At 40.5% G+C, this 24,096-nt stretch overlaps 1 protein-coding gene across 2 annotated transcripts in view; it reads left to right on the top strand.

Annotated features, from left to right (window-relative positions):
• LOC126100510 (X-linked retinitis pigmentosa GTPase regulator-like) overlaps positions 1-24,096 on the top strand; it is a 313,988-nt gene that overhangs the window by 3,969 nt on the left and 285,923 nt on the right. For both annotated transcript variants that reach the window (XM_049911120.1, XM_049911121.1), the window contains exons 3-5: positions 3,165-3,257; positions 3,338-3,400; positions 16,500-16,658. In XM_049911120.1, coding sequence (XP_049767077.1) covers positions 3,165-3,257; positions 3,338-3,400; positions 16,500-16,658 — 315 coding nt within the window. The remainder of the gene's footprint in view (positions 1-3,164; positions 3,258-3,337; positions 3,401-16,499; positions 16,659-24,096) is intronic.

Here is a 24,096-nt window from a genome sequence, read left to right on the forward strand (position 1 = left end):
CATGTAATACAACTACTGTAATACTTATTTACAATTAACACATTACTGCACTGAAATGGTGCAGAAGTTAGATTATACTTACACACAACCACACACAGACACACACATTTTCAGTGAACACATTACTGCACTGAAATTGTGCAGAAGTTATGTTGTACTTGTATACAAATCAGTTGGTTTTACTAAGAAATTCATCAATGGAGTAGAAGGAGTTGGCCACCAATAAATCCTTTAGGCTTCTCTTAAACTGAATTTCATTGGTTGTTAAGCTTTTTATGGCTGCTGGCAAGTTATTGAAAATGTGTGTTCCTGAATAATGCACACCTTTTTGTACAAGACTAAGTGACTTTAAATCCTTGTGAAGATTATTCTTATTTCTAGTATTGATTCCATGAATTGAGCTGTTGGTTTGAAAAAGTTATATATTTTTAATGACAAATTTCGTTAAGGAATAAATATATTGGGAAGCTGTAGTTAGTATCCCTAGTTCCCTAAACAGGCTTCTGCAGGATGTTCTTGAGTTCACACCACATATAATTCTTACTGCACGTTTTTGTGCCCGGAAAACTTTAGCTTGGCTTGATGAATTACCCCAAAAAATAATCCCATATGACATCATGGAATGAAAGTAAGCATAGTATGCCAGCTTTTTCATTTTTATATCCCCTATGTCTGACAGAATTCGCATTGCAAACAGAGATTTGTTAAGACACTTCAGCAGTTCTGTGGTGTGCTCCTCCCACTTGAATTTATTATCAAGCTGTAATCCCAAGAATTTAACACTGTCCACTTCGTCTATCTTCTTGTCATCGTATGTTAGACATATACTCTTGGGACACCCCTTACAAGTTCTGAACTGCATGTAGTGTGTTTTTTCAAAGTTTAGTGACAAAGAATTGGCTAGGAACCAGTGATTAATGTCCACAAATATTTTATTGGCTGATCTTTCTAAGACTACACTTGATTTGCTATTTATTGCAATGTTTGTATCATCGGCAAACAAAACAAACTTTATTATGAATTATGAATTTGAAGGTAGGCTGCAGATTTTCATATTTATTTGGTGAATGGAAAAATACTAGATTACCAAACAGATTGACCTGTAGGTTGGGTGTGACAGTTTAGTTGTGAGTTGGTGACCCTGGGACAGGAGGAATGTTAGATATGAGTCGTCGGCTTTGGCCAGGGATGTAATGTTAATGGCTGCTGTCACCTCACCTATTTGTGCAAATGTTCAGTTTTTTTGTTACATGGTAAAACCAATGAGTGTGAGAGCAAAAAGTAAACATTGTTGATGACAAATTAGTCTGTAGCTTAACTGGAGGCATAGGTTAGGTTGGAAGGCAACAGTTAGGTCTGAGTTGGCAAAACCAACGAACATGGTTGTAAAACAAACCTGGTTGTGATGACAGCCTGATCTGTAGCTTTGCCGAGGTCAAGTTAGGTTGCAAGGTGACAGTTTGGTTATTAGTTGGTGAAGCCAACGAATGTGTGATACTAAAAAACTGACTGGTGGCAGACTGGCCTATAGCTCAGTCCAGTTGAAAAAAAAAAATGCCTAAAACAACATGTCTTAGTCCCTATATTGTTTATAATGTTTACCACATGTTTCCTATGTCACTATATTCCACCCCTATACCTGAGTGGTCAGCGTGGCGGATAGCTGTCCTACGGGCCCGGGTTCGATTCCCGGCTGGATCGGGGATGTTCTCTGCTCAGGGACTGGGTGTTGTGCTGTCTTCATCATCATTTCATCCCCATTCGGCGCGCAGGTCGCCCAATGTGGCGTCGAATGTAATAAGACCTGCCCTGCAAGGGACCTCCCGGCCAACGACGCCAAACGAACATTTCTATTTTATGTCACTATAGTTGAAGTCACGAACGATGGCAGTCGAGTTTAGGTTTGTTCTGTGCATCTACATCACCCATTCTTCCACAGCCATTGAGCGTTCAGAAGTGTTCTGAGCACTCTGCTGTGAAAGCCGTAGCTAATGCGAGCATTGAACGTGATCATAGTGCATTATTTAGTGAATTTGTATTCCATTTGTTGCAAATCGTCATCACTAATGGTGGTGGTAAGTGCTAAATTCTGCATAAGCAAGCGAGAGACATAATTTACAGGATATACACTTTCTTCAAGCGATTTCACACGCATGTGCATACCACAGCTGTTGCTGAAAATTGCCAACAGTGCAGTCCCCATCAGTGCCTCAACATGCACGAACTGCCATTGTTCATGGATCGGACTATAGTCAAAGCTGACAACTCATATTGAACGTTCCTCCATATTGGTGAGGTCAATAAATGTGAATGGAAGAAAACTAGAAGTGCTGCCGTACAGACCTGTAGTGTAGCCCAAGGCCTGAGTTAGCTTGGCCAATGACAGTTTGTTAGAGTTAGTGAAGTCAGTGACTCTCACCACAAAAATGGTTTCCTGTAATAGATTGATGTTTAGCATAGCTCAAGATATATTGTTGTTATTGCACTAACCTACTTGTATGTCTTATTTCCAATTTGCCAAGGATTCTGATTATGTTTAGTTCTGACTAGACAGAATGTCAGCTAACTTTATTTACGAAGAGCATTCTGATTGGCTACTGAATCAACTCTTGATTCATTATCTTCAGGTCCCAGTATTCATAATACCTAGTTACCACTATCGGTATGCAGTGCAACAGCCATGAATCTGTAAGTGCACTACCTAGTGGGTAGAATGTAATAAATTTGTAGACTATTCTAATTTTTTACTTAGTTAGATTTTAGTTTTTCAAACATGTGTAGTTATATAAGTATGGATAATATCTTAAGCAACCTGAAAGCTGTCTGTAGACTATTGATAAATGAATAGAATTTGTTGTAATTTTTGACAGTGCATTCCTACTTTTGAGGAAAAATACTATAAATGACCAGAAATTGTATATTTTTACTGTGTGTCTTATGTTGAATTTTCAAATGGTTTTTATTTTCTATATCATGTAACTTAATATTATATCAGTGCATGCTGACTATGGCAGATATATTCAGTAGGGGTGGTGGTGGTGGTAGTAGTGGTAGTAGTAGTAGTAGTAGTAGTAGTAGTAGTAGTAGTAACATCTGAGAAAGGAAAGAAATAATAATAATAATAATAATAAACATTAAAACATATGTTTTCATTTGATTTTCAGAGACGGGAAGACTTTACTTGTTTGGAAGCAATGACTATGGACAGTTAGGGATGGGACATAGTAACACTGTTACAAAACCAAAATGTGTCAAAAGTAAGAATTTTTAGTCCATCACTAATCAAATTAGCATGGTTTAAATCATTAGCTAATAACCCGAATTTTTTAATTTTCAGCCATTAAGCAGTACCGCATAACTCATGTTGCTTGTGGTAGAGCACATACAGTAGTAAGTACAGGTAAACATTTGTTCTAGCCTGTTTATAAAGTACTTTGAATAAAATTATTTTGCAGTCATTTAATCCTTAGATAAGCAACTCATTTTTTTGTCCAGTATACCAGTGTTTAAAATTATTTATTCTGCAAATGTGTTGAAATCAGTCCCTCAAAGGACTGGGAAAAACAATAATTTTCTTTTCAAAAATTCTGCTAGCAGCATGTAATACACCGCCAAATATAGCTAATATGTAGTTTCTCAAGCTTTCCCAACTTAAATTCATTTTTTGATGCCTTTGATAATACTTGTTAAATCATAAATTACTCTTAAATTTTATGGAAGCATCCTTGATTAGGTTTTAGGTTTTTAAGGCACTGGCAAATTGTTACTGGATGTGCTCTTTAAATGAAGAGCTGTTTGTTTTGTTAGAAAACTATTCCTCAAATGGCATCTAAAGAGATTTCATGGACAACTGTATGTACTTCTGGAACAGTGAGAAAAATATAACTGTGGATTAAATACATATCTGGAGTATTACAAACATATTTGTCGCATATACTGACAGTGAAACTGAGGAAAGAAAATCCTTGAACAGTATCTCTATAATAATGAGTAGCTAACCTTAAGACTGCAGGTGTGTCATGCATGCTAATTACAAAAATTGAAGTTAATATTACCAGAAAGTGATTTTCAAGAAGCAGGGCTGCTGTAAGTGTAGCAGTATCTTCTTCCTGTAAGCTTAATGTGCTAAAACTAAAACAACTCCTCCCAAACAGGCCACGAAGGCCCAGCGGTACTTATCGGCCGCCGTGTCATCCTCAGTTCATAGGTGTCACTGGATGCAGAGTGGAGGGGCATGTGGTCAGCACACTGCTCTCCCGGCCGTATGTAAATTTCCGAGACCAGAGCCACTACTTCTCAGTCGAGTTGCTCCTCAGTTTGCCTCACAAGGGCTAAGTGCAATCCGCTTGCCAACAGTGCTCAGCAGACCGGATGCTCACCCATCCGAGTGCTAGCCCAGCCTGACAGCGCTTAACTTTGGTTTTCTGACGGGAACCGGTGTTACCACTGCGGCAAGGCCATTGGCAAGCTTAATGTGCAGTGTGCAGAAAAATACATTTTGCTCCAGTTAGCAAAAAAATAGCAGTGGAGATACTCAACTTATGTGGGAGCTACACATTTCAGAGACTGTAATACACAGTGTGTGATTTGACAACTGGAGCTTCTGGTTCTCTTCAGTATTATTATTTATGCTAGAGACTGATTGTTGTATCTAGTAATTGCATATTATGAGCCACAATTTTTATTTACCACTTTTGTACGAATATAGGCTGTGCCTAAACTTTGGACAAGAGATTATAGTAAAAGTAATAAAATATAGTTCTGTTAGGCAGTGATTCGAATTGCGTCTCTCCCCCTCTCTTCTCTCACACATAACTGAGGGTACTCTCTCTCTCTCTCTCTCTCTCTCTCTCTCTCTCTCTCACACACACACACACACACACACACACACACACACACACACACACACACACACACACACACACAGTTCTATTCCAATGTTTCGTGATCCTCATTAGCATAAGTTTCATGTGCATTATGTGGCTTGATGTTCAGATAAAATAGCCAACACAACTCCGATTATGATGTACTACTATGGTGTACTTGATACAGTGCTAAATTATCTTAACAACCATACATGACAAATGAGCAGTGCAGAACAACTTTTCTTTGGCCCGTATGGAAATGAATAGCACGTAAAAGAAACATTTCACCAATGGAATTTAAAGTTTCTTATGGATGGGTTCAGCAATTTATACACTGAAATAATCTGTCTTTCCGTATAGAACTACAATTGTGCAAAAACTGCTTCAAGTTTACAAAAACAGTTTGATATCTTTTCAGCATTACATGGAAATTTGCATTTACATTCCCGAATAGGGAAGGCAAACCAAATGCTATTGTAATTTGATATGCCAATCAGCATTACAGTAGATAGTTTACAGGAACATAATGTGCAAATATATACATGTGGTGCTGAAAAGCAGCAGTGCACAGTGATGTTGAACATTATGGATGATTGATGAAAATTGCAGTTGTTGTGGTTTTTAATCAGAAGACCCTCCACAAGGGCAAGAGCTTTCCATCTGGTGTTACTGTAAGAGCTCTTGACGTTACACTGCGGTAACTTGTGATGGTATTAATTTCAACTAGCCATATACTTGTACATCTCATTTTGAAACTGGTGATTCATCTTTGTCTACTTCCTCTTCAGTTTCTATAATATTGCCTTCAAGCTCATTTCCCTTGTATAGCCAGTCTATATATTCCTTTCAGCTTTCACTTCTCTTTTCTGCAAAGGCTTCTTCAGTTTTCCTACAGACAGGGACCTACCTTTCCACTTCTTATATGTGCTTCTATAGCCTTGCATTTCTCCTCTAGCCATTCCTGCTTAGACATTTTGCACTTTGTTAATCTCGTTCTTTAGATGCCTGTATTCCCTTTCACTGGCTTCTTTCGCAGAAATTTTATATTTTTTTTCTTTTGTCAGTTACATTCCACATATGCTGTGTTGTCCAAGGACTTCTCTTGGCACTTATCTTTTTACCTATTTCATCCTCTGCTACCTTCACTATTTCACCTCCTAAAGCTATTCATTTGTATTCTGTTGTGTTCCTTTCCTCATTTCTGTCAAACATTCTTTAATGCTTCCTCTGAAACCCTCAACAACCTCTGGTTTCTCAACTTATCCAGGTCCCATCTCCTTAATTTTATACCTTTTTCAATGTCTTCAGTTTTAATCTACTGTTCAAAACCAATAAATTATAGTCAGAGTCCACATGTAATGTGAATAAAACCATTTGGAGATATAAATTTTTATTACACTGCTTTGGCTACTGCTTTCATTGCATGCCAAAAGGATCTTTGAACTTCTCTCTCTCTCTCTCTCTCTCTCTCTCTCTCTCTCTCTCTCTCTCTCTCTCTCTGCCCCCAGCGGCTCAGCGTTCATTTGCTGAGTACGGGCTTGGCGACCCCGGGGTCCTGAGCTGGGGACTGGTCAGCGCCGCCAGTCTCCTGTCACCGTAATCCCCAGACATGCTTCAGCGACCACCATATGGTGCAGCGGTGGAATGTTGTGTGCTGTGGTGAATGGTAATCTTGGCTTGACCGCCTAAATTGCGAGGAAGGTAAACCTCTATAAAAACCCCTCAATCTTATGGTGTGCTGCGCGCCTATAAGATGCATGGCTGTTGGGGTGGAACAGTCGCAAGCGGGCAACCTCTGGGGCACCTGCCGCACCCCAGTTGTATAAGGCTTACCTAGGCACACGGGGCTCTGTCTAGGTGGACTTCTAGTTCCCTAGCTGCTCGTGGGACCGAAATGGATCCTTCGAAATCCTCTTTTCTTCCTCCCAAGGAAAGGGTGGGCCGCTGGAAGGTTCTAACACCCAGTCTCTTAAGAGGGCTCGTGCAGTCAGTCCCCCTGACTCCGGCACTTCTTTGACAAGTCGAGTCTTAAGTAACAGAATGCATTCTGGTAACCCGAATGTGTTTCTCCTTGTGAAACAGGAGGAGGGTAGTTTCGAGAAGGTTTCGCCCTTCTATATACAAAAGGATTTGGAGGGAATCTGTGGCTCCTTAAAATCGGTGAAGTGCTTACGTAATGGGACCTTGCTAGTGGAAACTTCCACTTCCCAGCAAGCGACTAAACTTCAGTCTGCTAAATGCCTTGGAGAGTATGCCATAGACACTGAACTGCACAGCACCTTGAACTACAGCAAAGGTGTTGTGACGTGCCGAGATCTAGTTGACATTCCCAAGGAAGAACTGCAATATGAGTGGGCTCCGGAAGGTATCGTTGATGTTCAACATATCATGAGGAGGGTTGATGGCAATCTTGTCAAATCTGACTCCTTTATTCTAACCTTCAGTAGCACGAAACTTCCGGAACATGTTAAAGCTGGCTTCCTTCGCCTTAGTGTGAGGCCTTATTTCCTGACCCCAATGCGCTGTTTCAAATGCCAGCGTTTTTGGCATACCACCTTAGGATGCAAAGGTGAAGTGACTTTTGGCAACTGTGGTAAAGCTGCTCATGAAGGAGTTGGTTGCTCATCTCCAGCCAAATGTATCAATTGCTCTGGGAACCACCCTGTTTGGAGTAGGGACTGCCGAATATTTTTAGAGGAACGCAAAGTCCAGGAAATAAAAACAACCAAGCGTATCCCCTATGGTGAGGCCAAGAAGATCTATAAGTCGATGCAACATCCCACATTTGCTACATCTTTTGCATCCCTGGTTCAGAAGCCTACTCCAAAAGTCGATGCCTCAACGCAGACACAGAGGTGGTGAGTGTTGGCACTAATACATGCAGCTGTCAGTGCACTTGCAATGCAGCCAGTGTTTCAGAGCCAGTAGCCCCTATTCGAACGGCAGACAAAGGTACAGTGGCGAACTTGGGCCAGCCCCTGGCGCCTCCAACAGCTGAGGATGTTCCGAAGCCCAGTACATCCATTACCACTCCCAAATCAGCTCCCCCAAAGCCCACCAAACCGCAGAAAGCTCTCGTACAGCAGCAACAGCGGGTCAAATCCCGTGGTAAACCGTCTGACCATACAGATGTTTTTTTTCCGTGAGGCTTCATCTGACTCTTCCCCAGAGTTGATGGAATCTAATGTATGTGTGGGGAAATCATCTCGCTCCACGCCTGCCCCTCCACCTGCTGCAGTCTCCCCGCCCCGTCGGAGAGACAGGATGAACGTGCTACCCCATCATAGGTGGCTCCCATACTTCAGTGGAACTTGCAAAGGTTCAGGACGCATGTGGAGGAACTTCGTCTAGTATCTCAGGGTAGACAACTGTGTCTCTGTCTCCAGGAGACTTATTTCCATCCATCATACTCCCCTGAGATACGAGGCTATACACTCCACAAAAAGGACGACCTGCGTGGAGAGAGAGAGCTAGAGGAGGCGTAGGTATTTTCGTCAGGACAGACTACCACTCCTCGCCTCTCTCTTACGACGACTTTACAGGCTGTCGCTGTGTCCATGCACGTGCATCATCCATTGACTGTATGCTCGCTTTACTTGCCCCCACATGATGCACTTGATGAAGCGGCCCTCACCGACCTTCTTACACAGCTCCCCCAGCCATTCATTATTTGTGGTGATTTTAATGCCCACAATGTGCTTTGGGGCTCTGCAATTACCTGTCCCAGGGGTAGAGCAATTGAGAGGCTTCTCTTGTCATCCTGTGCCTACTTGCTCAATGGAGGACAGAGTACTCATTTCTGCACTGTGACTGGGTCGTTCTCTGCCATTGATCTCTCGCTTTGCTCTCCAGCTCTTGCCCCCAGTGCTCACTGGGAAGTGGTCGCTGACTTGCACGGCAGTGATCATTTCCCAATCTGGATTCACCTGCCAGATGGCCTGTGCCCCGGAAAGAGACCACCACGATGGGTGCTCAGTGGAGCTGACTGGACACTTTATAGCCAGTTGGCCCAATTCGAACTCTGTGCGAATGTTGAGGTGTGGGTGGATCATATTATCAAAACGGTCCACCACGCCGCTGCAGCATCCATTCCACAGTCCACAGGCCACCGGAAGAGGCCACCTGTGCCTTGGTGGAGTGCCGAATGCTGCTCTGCAATCAGGACCAGGCGTGCAGCTCTGCATCAGTTCCAGTGTCGGCCGACTGCTGAGAATCTTGCAGCTTTTCGGGTGGCGAGGGCAAGATGTCGCCGCATTATTCGTGAGAGCAAGAAGAGGTCATGGCAACAGTTCCTGAACACCATTAATCGTTCCACCAACAGTTCCATTGTGTGAGAGACCATCAGGAGAATTTCTGGCAGAGGGAGGGAGGTGCCCCATAGCTGCTGTAATGAATAACGGCACTCTCCACACGGATCCGCGAGACATTGCCCAGACTGTGGCAGCGTATTTTGCCACAGTTACTGCAACAACCAGTCAGGATCCAGGTTTCCAGCGCCATAGAGCCATTGCTGAGAGATGTAGTCTGGACTTCCAGTCCACTTCTCGTGAAATTTACAACTGCCCATTTTCTATGTGGGAACTGGATTCTGCATTGTCTGGAGCTCCTGACACATCCCCTGGTCACGACAGGATCCATTACAGTATGCTGTGGCACCTCACAATGCGCAACAGAGTAATCCTCCTCGCACTTTTTAATGCCATTTGGGCGTCGGGTCACTTTCCTGACACGTGACGTGCGGCAGTTTTAATCCCTTTTTTAAAACCTGGGAAAGACCGCACGAGCCCTAGTAGCTACCGTAGTGTTGCCCTCACTAGTTGCATAGGGAAGACCTTGGAGCGGATGGTCAACCGCCGCCTTGTCTGGATGTTAGAATCCCGGCAACTCCTTAGTCGCTTTCAGTGTGGGTTCAGGAGGTTTCGTTCCACCTTTGATAACCTTGCCCTCATGGAGGCGGCAATACAACAAGCTTTCCTACGCCGTCATCACCTTCTAGGTGTATTTTTCGACATCGAGAAGGCCTACGATACCACTTGGAGGCGTCTCATCCTGGAGCAGCTTCACAAATGGGGTTTTCGTGGTTGTCTTCCTCTTTTTATTCATTCTTTCCTCTCGCCACGATATTTTAGATACCGAATTGGTGATGTCCTGTCTGATCGCTTTGTGCAGGAGAATGGTGTCCCTCAGGGTAGCGTTTTAAGTGTGACTCTTTGCCATCGCTATTAATAGCATTACATCCATAGTGAAAAGTCCTGTCCAGTGTTCTTTGTTTGTGGATGATTTCTCTTTGTTTTGCTCTTCTTCAAGCCTTGCAACGACAACTCGTCAGTTGCAACTTATGATTAGGCGTTTGGATGACTGGGCGCAGAAGAGTGGTTTTAAGTTTTCCACCAAGAAGTCTGTATGTGTTCTTTTTAACCGTTCTCGTTCAATTTTAACCTTTCCTGAGTTGAGGATGAGGGACACTATTCTTACTTTTAAAGACACGGTGAGATTTCTGGGGCTCATTTTTTACTCGAAGCTCACGTGGTTACCTCATCTTAAAGACCTGAAACGGCGGTCACGTAAGGCTTTAAGTATTTTAAAATGTCTTAGCCACAGTACATGGGGAGCTGACAGGACTTGTCCGCTCCAGTTTTACAGGGCGGTGTGCGATCTCGGCTCGATTATGGGTGCACGGTGTATGGGTCTGCGAGGCCTTCTTACTTAAAGTTGTTGGACGTTGTGCTCCAAGAAGGGCTTCGATTGGCCACTGGGGCATTCCGAACTAGCCCCATACCAAGCCTCTGTGCATAGGCTGGTGAACCGCCACTTCATATGCGGCAACGGCTACTTACAGTGCGTCAGGCATATAAAACTTTGTCCACACCATACACCCCTGCATGCCATACCGTTGCTCAGCCTCCTCTGGCACGATTGTTTCATAACCGGCAACGTGCGACGCAGCCCTATGGGATTCGCGCACAGGATTGCCTCGGTGCGATGTCTATGGCTAGTCTTTGTGTTTTACGTCGCGGTTGGAGCAGATCTCCACCTTGGCTCCTCCGGAGACCCAAACTTATTTTAGATTTGACTAATTTTAAGAAAGATGGCACACCAGATTTTACGTTCCAATCTCTGTTTTTTAACATTTTAGTTGTGCATCACGGTTTCACTGTCATTTATACTGATGGCTCCAAACAGGAGACTTTCCTTGGCTGTTCTGTGGTGTTCCCTGATCATGTTACCCGGATTCGCCTCCCTGCTGAATATACCGTTTTCGCAGCGGAGCTCCACGCGATCCTGAAGGCACTGGAGCAGATGCATCGTGTTCGGGGTGATCGATTTCTTCTCTGCTCCGATTCTCTTAGTGCCTTGCAATCACTGCAGAACCTATACCCGACTGAGGAGATGGTCCAGCTAATACATGACCAACTGTACTTCCTCCAACGGCGGGGTAAAGAGGTATCCTTCTGCTGGGTGTCTGGTCATGTCGGCATATGGGCCAATGAACAGGCTGATCGGACTGCCAAGGAGGCCTGCAGAGAACAGGATGTGGTCCAGTGTCCTATCCCCTTGCAGTCAGTCATCGCTGCACTCCACAGGAAGTGCATGGAGTTGTGGGAGGACGAATGGCTGGCGGTGACTGCCAATAAACTGTGGTCGGTAAAGTCAACCACTCAGCCGTGGCGTTCCTCCTGCCGGGAAGAGGTGGCCCTCACACGTCTTCGGATTGGGCACTGTCCTCTGACGTATAGCTATTTATTACGGCGGGAGGATCCTCCGTTTTGTGATGCTTGTGCTGTGCACATCTCTGCCCGGCACATTTTAACAGACTGCATTTTATACCATGATGCCAGGGCAGAAGCACAAGTTGATGGGGATCTGCCTTGTGTTTTAGCTAATGATGAGACGTGTGTGTCTAGGGTTTTTAAGTTTTGTGATGTGTCTGGACTCTGGCCTAAACTTTTAGGCTGGAGGTTTTAGTGTATTGCAGAGTGGCTGACTCCTCCCTTTTTTCCTTGCGGTCAGCCAGCCACTTCCATCTGCTACATTGTTTTAGCTCCCTCTACCTTTTTCTTCCTGTGTTGTCCATGTTCTACTGCTGACGCCCTGCTTCATCCCACGCTTCGGTGTGGGTGAGCACATATTTTTCAATGATTGTTCCCCGTGTTTTATGTTCCGTTTTATGTAAATGTTCTGAGTTTTTTTCTTGACACCCGTCTCACTATGATACTGAACGGGCGCTGAAGACCTTGCTGTTGTGCGCCCACAAAACCCCTCTACTACTACCCCATCTTAGGTATAGTTAGCAAGGGGCTACTATACGATGAATCGGATGGTTCAATCACCTTCCACGATAACATTTTTCTAATTTCAATTTTTACAGCCACCCTTCTCGAAAATGGTATCAAATAGGTGATGCGACAGAAAGTGAGATGAGGTATAACCTCCATTCTGTATTGAAAGTCTCGAATTATTCCAGGTCTCGTCAAGAAAACGGATCTGAAGTCAAAAAGGATTTGAAATAATTCTTGTCTCTATTCATCTGTCAGATTGGTGGATTCTGCTGCTTTAGTTGTAATTTCGCCTCTGTCTGGTAAGTAGGCCTAATCTGTTTCATCTGGTCCTTGTACGTCACAGTCAGAACTGTTCCAGCCGTTGTGTATTGGTGTGCTTTTTCTGATAAGTTTATCTATTCAAAAAATGTTTCCTGAGGGATAATTACGTACTTTCTCATGTGTGAATCTGATAGTGATTACTTGTTCATTTACATTTAGAGTGCAAGTTGCTTTAGCAAAATCATTCTTGGCCTTCATTTGTTTTAGAAATTCAGTACCTATCAAGCAGGGCATTGACAAGTTTTTTACTACCAGGAAAATACATTCATGTGTTACTGTTTGTATAATAACAGGGATCAAAGCTTGCATCTGCAGTTTCTGTGTGTATGAACTAATAGCTCCTGTAATACAACATCCTTGTACAGGTAATGTGGGTATTTTTGTGGGGCTGTTATCTGTTTGAAAAAACATAGTGAGATTGCATTTACGTTTGTACCAGTATCCAGCATTGCAGTAGTTACATATCCTGCTAGTGTGATTTGGTTTGTCACCTGAATTTGGTCACCTTCCTGTCGGTCTAAATTTGTCACATTATTCTCATGTAGTAACTGGTCATGAATGTCAGTACTGTCATTGTAACGTAGTATTAGCACTGTATTCAGGTCTTTGTCATTAATATAGTTACTTCCTTTCTGCCACACAGCACCTTGTAGGGAGTGACAAGATGCTGTGATTAGTTTTCAGCGTTGACTAGTTGGTGGTACAACCATTGTTATTCCTATCAGGTTGTACACTCATTTCAGTTGATTGCAGTGAATAATTGTGAATTACTTAGGTATCAAGCTGTGGTAGTTCATTTAATGGATTAAAAGTCGGAAGATTGTCAGCTTGAGTGAAAAATACTGGTGGCTTGTACTGTTTTCTCTGCATTTTATTTCCTCTATTCTGAGGTTCAAATTGTGTCTGAAATTCTTGTTCTTGCATTTGTTGTTGGTTAGGTCCCAATGTTTGAAATTGCTGATTATTCGGCATAAATTTTCGCTGAGTGTTATTTGGGTTTGTATGGTGGTAGTATACGTTTGCGTGCCGCGTGCCAGGATTCCATTCTCGCGCTTGCTGTGGGAATCCAACTTCTGTTGCCGTATACATTGCCATACGGAGTGCGCTATGGCTTGTTGCCATAGTTAAAGTTGCTTGCCTGATTCGTCGGGTGATATCTCGCTTGGTAGTAGTTCTTATTACCTTTAATTGTCCATTTCTATTCTGCTTGCCATAATACTGATCGTGTCTTTTGAAAATGCTTTTTCCTATCTGAAATATGTGTACCATTGTTGTTACTAGTACTTGAGGAATTCCACCTGTTGTTACTTGATTTCTTCTTATTGCTTGATCTCTGTTCCTCATGTATAAGGTCAAATGAGTCTAATATGGAAAGAAATATCTCTTTGTCATCATCATTGATGTTAACTAATCTTTCTTGAACTGAACTGATACCGGCAATTTCAACTTCAAGATCACAATCACATCCTTACTTGAGATTGGTGTATCCCAGTATCTAATTTTCCCCAAATACTTTTCAAAATATTTCCTTAAGCCTCCAATTCTCGGATCAAAAGGTTCAGCTTGATATACTTCTTTCCTCAGTCTTTTCTGAACTCCTTTGTTCCAGAACTTGGCGAAAACTGCCTGTTCAAAATCACGTTAAGTAAGACATTGATCGACCATTTCAATTCTCCAAATAGCAAATTCTCCTGTAATATGTCCAATTAGAAATTGTACCTTTTGCCTGTCGGAGGGACTTGGCAGAAAAATTCCGGAAAATGATCGGAGAAAAACGATCGAGTGTAGGTTTCTCTTTTCGGGATTAAATAACTGAAAATTCCTGTGTTTCAATAGGCTTTCATTAACTGCACTAATGAATTGGAGTCATTTACTGGAATTTGTTGTGTTCTGGGTGGTGAATATTCTCTGTTTTGATGTTGTGTTTTGCTGCTCAGGACCATCATTGCTTATATCACTGAGTGAAACACAGAGTGTGGGTAGCTGTGACATGTTTCTCTGTCTTTGTTTTGAAATAGTTGCTCCAAGCTTTGTATTTTCTGAGTAATCTGTTCTTTCCCAGCAGGCAAGTCATCATAAATACTCTTCTGATGACACCTAATTCTGTGAAAACAGTATCTCCCGAGGTACCTGGTGCTGCTAATATGTTAAGAGTGGCGTCCTTAACAGTGTCCTGTAACTCAGTTTTGATTTTGTTTTCAATCATTTTATCTTTCTCTGCTAACCAGTCTGTACATTATTCACTAAAGTGTCGTATTTGTTCTTTTAACTTTTGTTCCACCTTTTTTTTTCTCCATTCACAACCAACTGAGAGAATTTCAGTCAACTGCTTCACTTTGTCATTCACTATGTGTAAAGTGTCTTTACAGATAATAACTTGTTTGTTAACTAGCTCCACATAAAATTTTCATCTTATCACATGCTGCAGTGCAGTGTTCATCATCCATTAACTACTTTTTTTCCTGTAAGAGTGCGATGGCTCCTTGACATTTGTTTCAGTGCAGGTGCACTAATATCATCCAAACTCTTATGGGAATCAGTAATTTGCAAGTAGGGGATTAATGGATGAGGGGCACTGCATTGCAGCAAGTGATAGGTTAGAAATTTGAGTCAGCCAGGACCCATGTCTTGATGGCCAAGGCGGTTAAGGTGACTGCTCATAAGAAGCAGTAAATGTGGGTTTGAGTCCCAGTCAGGCAAGAGTTTTCATCTTTTGCCGTTGCATTAAAACAACTCACTGTGTGGCTGGAAGTCAAGAATTCCCACCCATTCCTTCCTTTTCTTTTCCCATTCTCTATTTTATATACATGTTGAGAACTGGTTTTATTACTTTCTGACCTTATAATTTGCTTAGTTCAGCTTTTATGACTACGTAAAAAAAATAGAAGGGGGCGAGATCAATACAATTTTGGTACTGCAAAAAGCTCAGTTGTGTTCATATAACTATGGGGCTACAGCTGTTGTCAACAGCAACCAATATTTTGACAGGTATTGTCATTTTCAAGGCAAAATTGCAACAAGTAAGCACTGTGCAAGAGAATTTAAAACCTTCTCTCTCTCTCTCTCTCTCTCTCTCTCTCTCTCTCTCTCTCTCTCTCTCTCTCTCAGAACCAAAGATAACTGATGCCATATATTATCAGTAGTGAAAAATTACTATACTATGGGTGAGATAGCAGGTAATGCTACTTCAGTAGCATTTAGTAATTTTCACTTATAATAATGTGTGCCTTCAGTCGTATCTGGTTCTGTGATGATGCTAGTGTTTACTCTCCCTCTCTCGCTGTGTGTGTGTGTGTGTGTGTGTGTGTGTGTGTGTGTGTGTGTGTGTGTGTGTGTGTGTGCGCGCGCGCCTGCACTAGCATTTACCACAGTTGTGAGATCAGAAATAGGTTCGTGCATAATTTATGTGACTTTGACTTCATAACTAGCGTGAAACATTTGGCAGAATGTGAGTAATTTAGGAGTAAAGGTAACAACTCACCAAATAATAGAGGTGTTAGAATTGTCGACAGGCCCATAAACCAGACTGAAGCCTTCGCTAGCTTTCGGATGAAAAAAAGAAAAGAAAAAGAGAAAAAGAAGAAGAAAAAATTGTGTTCTGCCTTACGGCAAATCTTGTCATGGGGAAGCCTCATCAGAGGTCCACCGCATGAACATCTAGGTAAGTGATTCCAGTGGTGGTTTCCCGTTGCCTTCCACTGATGATGATGATGATGATGATGATGATGATGACAACACAACACCCAGTCCTTGAGCGGAGAAAATCTTCAACCCAGCTGGTAATCGCACCCAGTCCCCTTGGCGTGACAGACCACCACACTGACCACTCAGCTATCGGGGCGGACTTTGGATGAAAAGTATTTGTCCAAAACTACCGAAGTTTTCAGCATTTGTATGGGCCTGTTCATTACTCAGTGTGTCTATTATTCATTGAATTAATAACTGTCATTAAGGGGAGATATATATCTCCTTACTTAAAGGGAAAAAATTGCACCAAGTTTCATGAGTTTAAACTAAATTTTGTGCTGTCCAGATAGCGGTTTCCTGTTGTCCTGGGGTGCCAACAGTGATGGCCAGCTTGGGCTCGGAGACTACACAGGCGATGCTTTAGTGCCACAACCACTCACTTCATGGACTGCAGGACGTGTCTGCCAGCTGTCAGCAGGCAGTGGCCATTCTGTGGCACTGTCAGGTGAGTCCAGAGTGCATGTGATCCATTTATTGAAAATGTTCCTGTTGGGTCACGTTTGATTCCATTCAAATAAATATGTTTCCTCGAAGTAGCTACAGACCTTTTTAACTGACTAGTAGTATGAGGATAACTTACAAATGAAGGTCCTAAAACAAATAATTTATCAGAGGAAAAGAGTTTGTGGTGCTTAAAAATTAATTCTCAATTGTTATAAATAAAATAAGAAAAGTGTGTTCAGATTCTCTCATGGTTTTCGATCAGGGTAAGATTCTACTCCGTTACAGTGGGTATGTGGTAAGTAACGTGAAAGATAAGACATCAAGTGGTCTCATATTTATAACCTCCTGAAAAAGTGGAATGCATCTACTTTTGCTGTCAAGATGGTTGCTCATTGTCAGGACTTGCATGACACTTTACACAGCTTACTTCATATGGGGTCACATTATGATGCAATAATGTCAGCTTACATAACCAACGATTGTTTCCTGGGTGTTCAAACTCATGAAAGTCTTATCGCATGATCTGTTATCATTTATATTCACAAATTTCAAAGATATGGATATTCCTTTTTGGAGAACACGAGGCAGTGATTGCGTTTACATAGAGACCATGTCCTCACCTGTCATTTAGAAAAGTTAGTCCCTGTGGCTTCACAAGAATGAGTGATAGTTGTTAGGGATTTGTATTAATGGAGGTTTTCCTCCTGTTCTCTGCACTGGTGATGTGTGTGTCAGTTGTCACTCAAATCAGTGGTGTGTTGTTAATGATCACTGTTAGCTGCTCCACCCACTGACAGTTTTGGCAAATCATTCCGGGAGATGATGGGATGCTTCTTCAGCCAGCCACAGAAGTCATTGTTCCCAATTTCTACCCATTATTGTAATTTAAGATCTTACATTCCTATTCTTCTTCTTCTTATCATATTAATATTACTAATAATAGTAGGCAATAATGCGAAGTTGTATCAAGTGTTCTTGATTTACCAAAGACATTCAATTCAGTTCTGCACTGTTGATTAGTGAAAAATATACAAGCTTACCATGTATCAGTCCAGATTTGTGACTGAATTCAGGTTTTCTTTGCAGATAGAACTCAGCTCCTCATTCTTAGTGGGACAAAATCAGCAGATATAAAGGTAATCTGAAGACAATAAACTCAATCTGTCACATTAATAAAACATGATCATTAAAATTAAAACCATAAAAAATGGAAAGATAAGCATATAAATAAACTGAACCTATAACAATAATCGTAAAGAATAAATCCAAACACTTTATAAATCACTCTAGAAGGAAAAATTATTGGTACCAAAATAATATCTAATTATATTTAAATCTGCGTAAGAATAAACACAAATCATAAAAAGAAAACTAAACAGAAACATCAAGAATTATTTAATAAATAAAGAGGACCAAGAAAACAATAAATAAATATTTTAACATAAATATAAGAAAGAATGGAAGAAATTTTTACCATGAGAATGAATTATAGAAAGAGAGAAAGCTCTTTCAGACACTGAAAAAATATTAGGAGGATGATTATCATCATCAAACTCAATTTATAAATAATATAATGACAATAAACAAGAGACAGTACATTCCAGTCTCAGCAAAACTACTTACAAGTGTTTATGTGTCAAAGGAAAAATGTAAACACCATCCAAATGCACCATAAAAATAGAAATATAAACTTGTCAGCCTTGTAAATCAGAAAAAAGACTAGACCCACATTTTAAGTTTCAGGGGTAGGAAAATATTCTTATCCTTGGTCCCCAAAACTTATATTTTGGTAAAACTAACCTGTGAAATGGTTAAAATAATATTTGTAGCAGTACCAAATGTAATAAATATTTATTTTATTTGAATATTGTGAAAGGATAGATTGCTACTCACCAAGTTGTGGAGATGTTGGCTCGCAGTCAGATACTAAAAAATTGCTAAACAAGCAAGCTTTCAGCCAAAAGAACTTCTTATGAAGCAGACCACACACACACACACACACACACACACACACACACACACACACACCTGGCCTCAGCAGTCAAGAGGCAGCAGGTGTGTGTGTGTGTGTGTGTGTGTGTGTGTGTGTGTGTGTGTGTAAAATCTCCACTATATGGTGAGAAGCAATCTATCTTTTTCATAATTGATCTGTTGTTACTCCTTCATGGATTTTTCATCATTTAATTTTGTTTGTTTATTTATTTAATAATTTTATTATTTATTTATTACTGGTTTAGTAATGGAAAGATTTACGTTATCATATCTTTTATTTTTAACATTTCTTGATGGTATATTAGTTTTATTTGTTTGTTGCAAGAACTGCAGCAAATAAAATACGCTCTAAGAGGGGGGGGGGGGGGTTAGGGGGAGGGAGGAGAAGAAAACGGTGCACTGTAGATAAAAAAATGTTTATAGACTTCTCTAAAATAGAAAACTATAAATATTAATAATTCAATGAATTAGAGACCAATAATATTTGTAGAAAAATATATAATATTACAACATTCATTATTGCAACTACAACTACTACTAATACTACTACTACTACTTAATAATAATAATAATAATAATAACAAATAAACCATGATGATAAAGAAACCTGATAATCAAAAAATTGTTAACAATTTGTTAGCTATCTTACCTGCACCCAAAAATATTTCATTTTGATGAAATTTTGGATCATTATTAGGGCTATGCCTAGTAATGAGTAACTGGATTATTTTTAGCTCTGCATTACATCTCAGATATTGAAATAGTGTTTAGAAGTGGAAGTGTAGTTCACATTTCACAAAAAGTAAATAGTGGTTGAATCATCCAAAACTTACATGAAAACTGAGTATCTATATTTTTGTATTTGCATTTATTCACATGCAGGATGAGGGATTTACTATGGTTCAGAGCTACCTATACATACATACATAAATAACTGGAACAATTATCCAAATTTTTAGTTATAGCAACTGCATGTATAGGATATGTTTTACCTTGAGGTCAAATTACTTTTTCAGGAACAGTGATAATTACAAACCTATTGTCAGAAATTTCATGCTTAGGAACAGATTTATTTCTGTGGGTTTCAGGAGGATTTTCTGTAGATGTCATGACTCAGATGGCTGATGGAGGAACTGACAGTTGAACCTGAATGTAAACAGATGTAATGTATTGTGTGAAAAAAGATGAAGTAATCCACTACAGACAAGTTACACTATTAGCAACAAATCACGGTAATATGAGGAGAAATACCTTGCATTAATCATATGAAGTGACCTAAATTGTAATTACCATCTACAACAAATTGTAGAAAAGACCTGTGCATTTGATCTTTCTCAACAAACTCCAGTGGTAAACACTACAAGCTAGTGTGCACCATGAAGTAGTTCACTGTTCAAATTCCAGTTGTGCCTCATGAATAAGTTGACTTTTCAAATTCCTGGAAGAGTAAGGCAAAATTGTACTTCCTCCCATATTTGTCTCTCGAAATGAATAACAATGAAAAAATTGGTAAATTTAGAGATCATATGAAGGGTTACTGACAATCATTGCTTGGGGAGGGGGTGTGAGGTAGTGCCAAGATAATGGCACCATATGTACCCTTAACAACAGATTACAAGGTGGCTTCCAGAGTACAGATGTAGCTGTGTGTTTATTACTATCTTTCTTTATGGAAGTTGTACAGGATTAATATAAGTTTTTGATCTCTTAAATTATCCATTATGTGGCTATGATCTCATTTCCTGCCAGTTGACAACTGTTTGGGCAGTGTAAATTGCTCTGCATTTGGCTCCTTACAAATCAGTATGAATACAATCAGTCTACTTTACTGACTCTTGGTGATACTGATGACAGAAGCAACATCTCTGCAGCTGAGCGAATTTATGACTCAGCCTGTATTACTCAGTGGATGTTCTCAGATGGAATCTTACGAATTGCAGTGTTTCATTCACCAATATCTGTCGACTATTAGGTCTCAGCCTTCTTTTGTTTGGCTGCATGCACATGGTGTTCCTGTCCTGTTTTGATCTGCGCTTGGAACTTTATAAAATGGTATCAGGTATGTATGTATGTATTATTATTATTATTATTATTATTATTATTATGATTATTATTATTTACATTTTATGGCCTTCGTTGGACCACCCTAGCCAACTTCATACAAAGAATGTTTCAGTTTCCTGTCAGCCCAGTACCGTATTTACCCGAATCTAAGCCGCACTCGAATCTAAGCCGCACCTGAAAAATGAGACTCGAAACAAAGGAAAAAAAGATTTCCCGAATATAAGCCGCACCTGAAATTTGAGACTCGAAATTCAAGGAGAGAGAAAAGTTTTAGGCCACACCTCCAAATCGAAACAAAGTTGGTCCATTGTAATATGAGACACAATTTAGGTCGAATGAATGACGATACAGCTACAGTAGTTTGGTTCGAGTCGTAAGCTTTACCAGGTAGCCATTGCTATGCGTCAGGCGCTCTGTCCGTATTTATACGGGTACCCTTCCTTTTTCACGTGCTTCGTCTGGTTTGAATCGATTGCTTATTTTGTTTGATCTGATAAGCGCCGTTTTCTCTGTTATATGTGTTTACGTCACTCTAAGCTGAAAATGCATCACTGTATTGTGTCATGCATTGTTTGTCGCATTCTAATAGTGCGTGTTTACGGCCTGTCGCCGTTCGCAGCATGGCTTGCTTTTGTGCGCGCTACCGCCGCTTACAACTAAAAAGAGGCGAATCGTCTCATTAGCGAAGCAATGTCAAGAGACTGCTATTTGTTGTTACTTACACTGCTGCTTTCTTTGAGAATGATCAACAAGAACCAAATAATAGGCTGCGTATGATAGAACATGTTCTGAACGAGAGTTAGGCGAAAATTTTTCTCCGTTTGAAAATCTTTGCGGCCGCTTCTTTAGTACATCAAATTCTGCACAGAAATTAGAGTCATCTTAGATTTAAAAATCTAGTCAGTTGGCGTGGTTCATTTCTGACTGTATCACTATTAGGCTAAGAATAATACGAATGTAAACATGACACGATAAGTGTATTCTTCCGCGTTTGCTGTTGTCTCACTCTAGTTTCATAGTTTATTAGGCAGACAGGATTTAAATGAGATAGCAACAAACACGGAAGAACACATGGCAAAATGTTTATATTCGTATTATTCTTATGGTGAAGAGAATACTGCATGTGATTCACATTTCATCAGGTTCCTATTAGGAACCATCTCTTCTCACAGGTAGGAAAATATTCAGAACGTAGAGTTGGCCATATTGAAAACATCCCAAACAGTCTTGCCAGTCGGATTTTCGTAGTACATTGAAATTCTAATACATTCGAAAATGAACAATACGGAATTTGTATTTACCTCGTTGGATAATGTATGAAAATGCAGTGGTCGAAACTCGGGGCAGAGAAAAAAAAGCTCGTCTTCCACTTTTTTTTTTTTTTTTTTAATTTATTTACTGACGCAGAGGTTTTGGCGCCAGTATTTATCTTTGTGCCTACAAAGCATGTCTGTGTAGCGCTACATATATTCGACGGCAGAAGTTAGTTGTGGCGGCACCTACCAACATATTTCAGAACTTCGGCTTGCTTTGCACTCGATTCTAAGCCGCAGGCGGTTTTTTGGATTACAAAAACCGGAAAAAAGTGCGGCTTAGATTTGAGTAAATACGGTACTTCTTCATTCTCTCGGATCTCATCCTTCTTTCTTCATCGGAAATCACCCTTCTTATTGTCTGTTTGTTGATTCTCGTTTGCAGTCTGGTTTGTTTGTCTGGGAGTTTCCTGATTTTGTCTGTTTTGCTTCTTAGGTCTTCCAATGTAATCTGTAGCTCCTTGATTTCTATAATCCACTTAATGTTGCCGTTACTATTCCACAATTTTTCTATTATCTCCTGATGATCCTGTTCTTGTTTGAAACTGTTCTTATGAACTTGCATAAGAATGGATGATTGCCAATGCACCGACTCATTGATGCCTTCTATGTGGCTACCCACCGAATACAATGTAGCCTTCTCCTGATCCGATGTGCCTTCTCCTGCATTCTTGGACAGGACGGTGGAAATTTTTTCCTAAAAGCAGGTATGTATTATACATAGACACACTTTCTTTCATCAGTTTCTGTTGTTTACAGAAGTAGAAAATAATGTGCATACCGTATTTACTCGAATCTAAGCCGCACTTTTTTTTCCGGTTTTTGTAATCCAAAAAACCGCCTGCGGCTTAGAATCGAGTGCAAAGTACACGGAAGTTCTGAAAAATGTTGGTAGGTGCCGCCACAACTAACTTCTGCCATCGAATATATGTAGCGCTACAACAGGCATTTTTTTCAGGCACAAAGATAAATACTGGCGCCAAAACCTCTTCGTCAGTAAATAAATTTAAAAAAAAAAGGTGGAAAACGAGCTTCTTTCTCTGCCCCGAGTTTCGACCACTGCACTTTCATACATTATCCAACGAAGTAAATAGAAATTTCGTATTGTTCATCTTCTAGCAGCATTTCAATGTACTACGAAAATCCGACTGGCAAGACTGTTTGGGATGTTTGTCAATATGGTAAACTCTACATCCTGAATTTTTTCCTACCTGTGAGAAGAGATGGTTGCTACTAGGAACTTTTATGAATTGTGAATCACATGCAGTATTCTCTTCACAATAAGAATAATACGAATATAAACATTTTGCCATGTATTCTTTCGTGTTTGCTGCTGTCTCATTTAAATCCTGTCTGCCTAACAGACAACAGCAAACACGGAAGAATACACATATCATGTCATGTTCGTCATATTCGTATTATTCTTATGCCTAATAGTGATACAGTCAGAAATGAAGCACGGCAATTGACTAGATTTTTAAATCTAAGATGATTCTAATTTCTGTGCAGAATATAATGTACTAAAGAGGCGTCTGCAAAGATTTTCAAATGGTGAAAAATGTTCGCTAAACTCTTGTTCAGAACATCTTCCATCATATGCAGTCTATTATTTGGTTCTTGTTGATCATTATCAAATAAAGCAGCAGTGTTAAGTAACCTCGCACAAGAGCAAGCCACGCCGCGAGCGGCGTAAAGGCGTAAACACTCATTATCAGAATGCGACAAACAATGCAAGACACAGCACAGTAATGCATTTTCAGCTTAGAGTGATGTTAACACATAGCGGCACTTATCAGATCAAAGAAAAATAAGCAATCAATTCAAACCAGACGAAGCACGTGAAAAAGGAAGAGTATCCGTATAAATACGGACGGAGCGCCTGATGCATAGCAATGGCTACCTGTAAAGCTTAACTGCTAAGCTTACGACTCGAACCAAACTACTGTAGCTGTATCGTCATTCATTCGACCTAAATTGTGTCTCGTATTATAATGGACCAACATTGTTTTGATTTGGAGGTGCGGCCTAAAACTTTTATCTCCCCTTGAATAAAACAGTGATCCAATTTAG

The sequence above is a fragment of the Schistocerca cancellata genome, chromosome 9 (assembly GCF_023864275.1).
Source record: "Schistocerca cancellata isolate TAMUIC-IGC-003103 chromosome 9, iqSchCanc2.1, whole genome shotgun sequence".
Taxonomy (NCBI): Eukaryota; Metazoa; Arthropoda; class Insecta; order Orthoptera; family Acrididae; genus Schistocerca; species Schistocerca cancellata.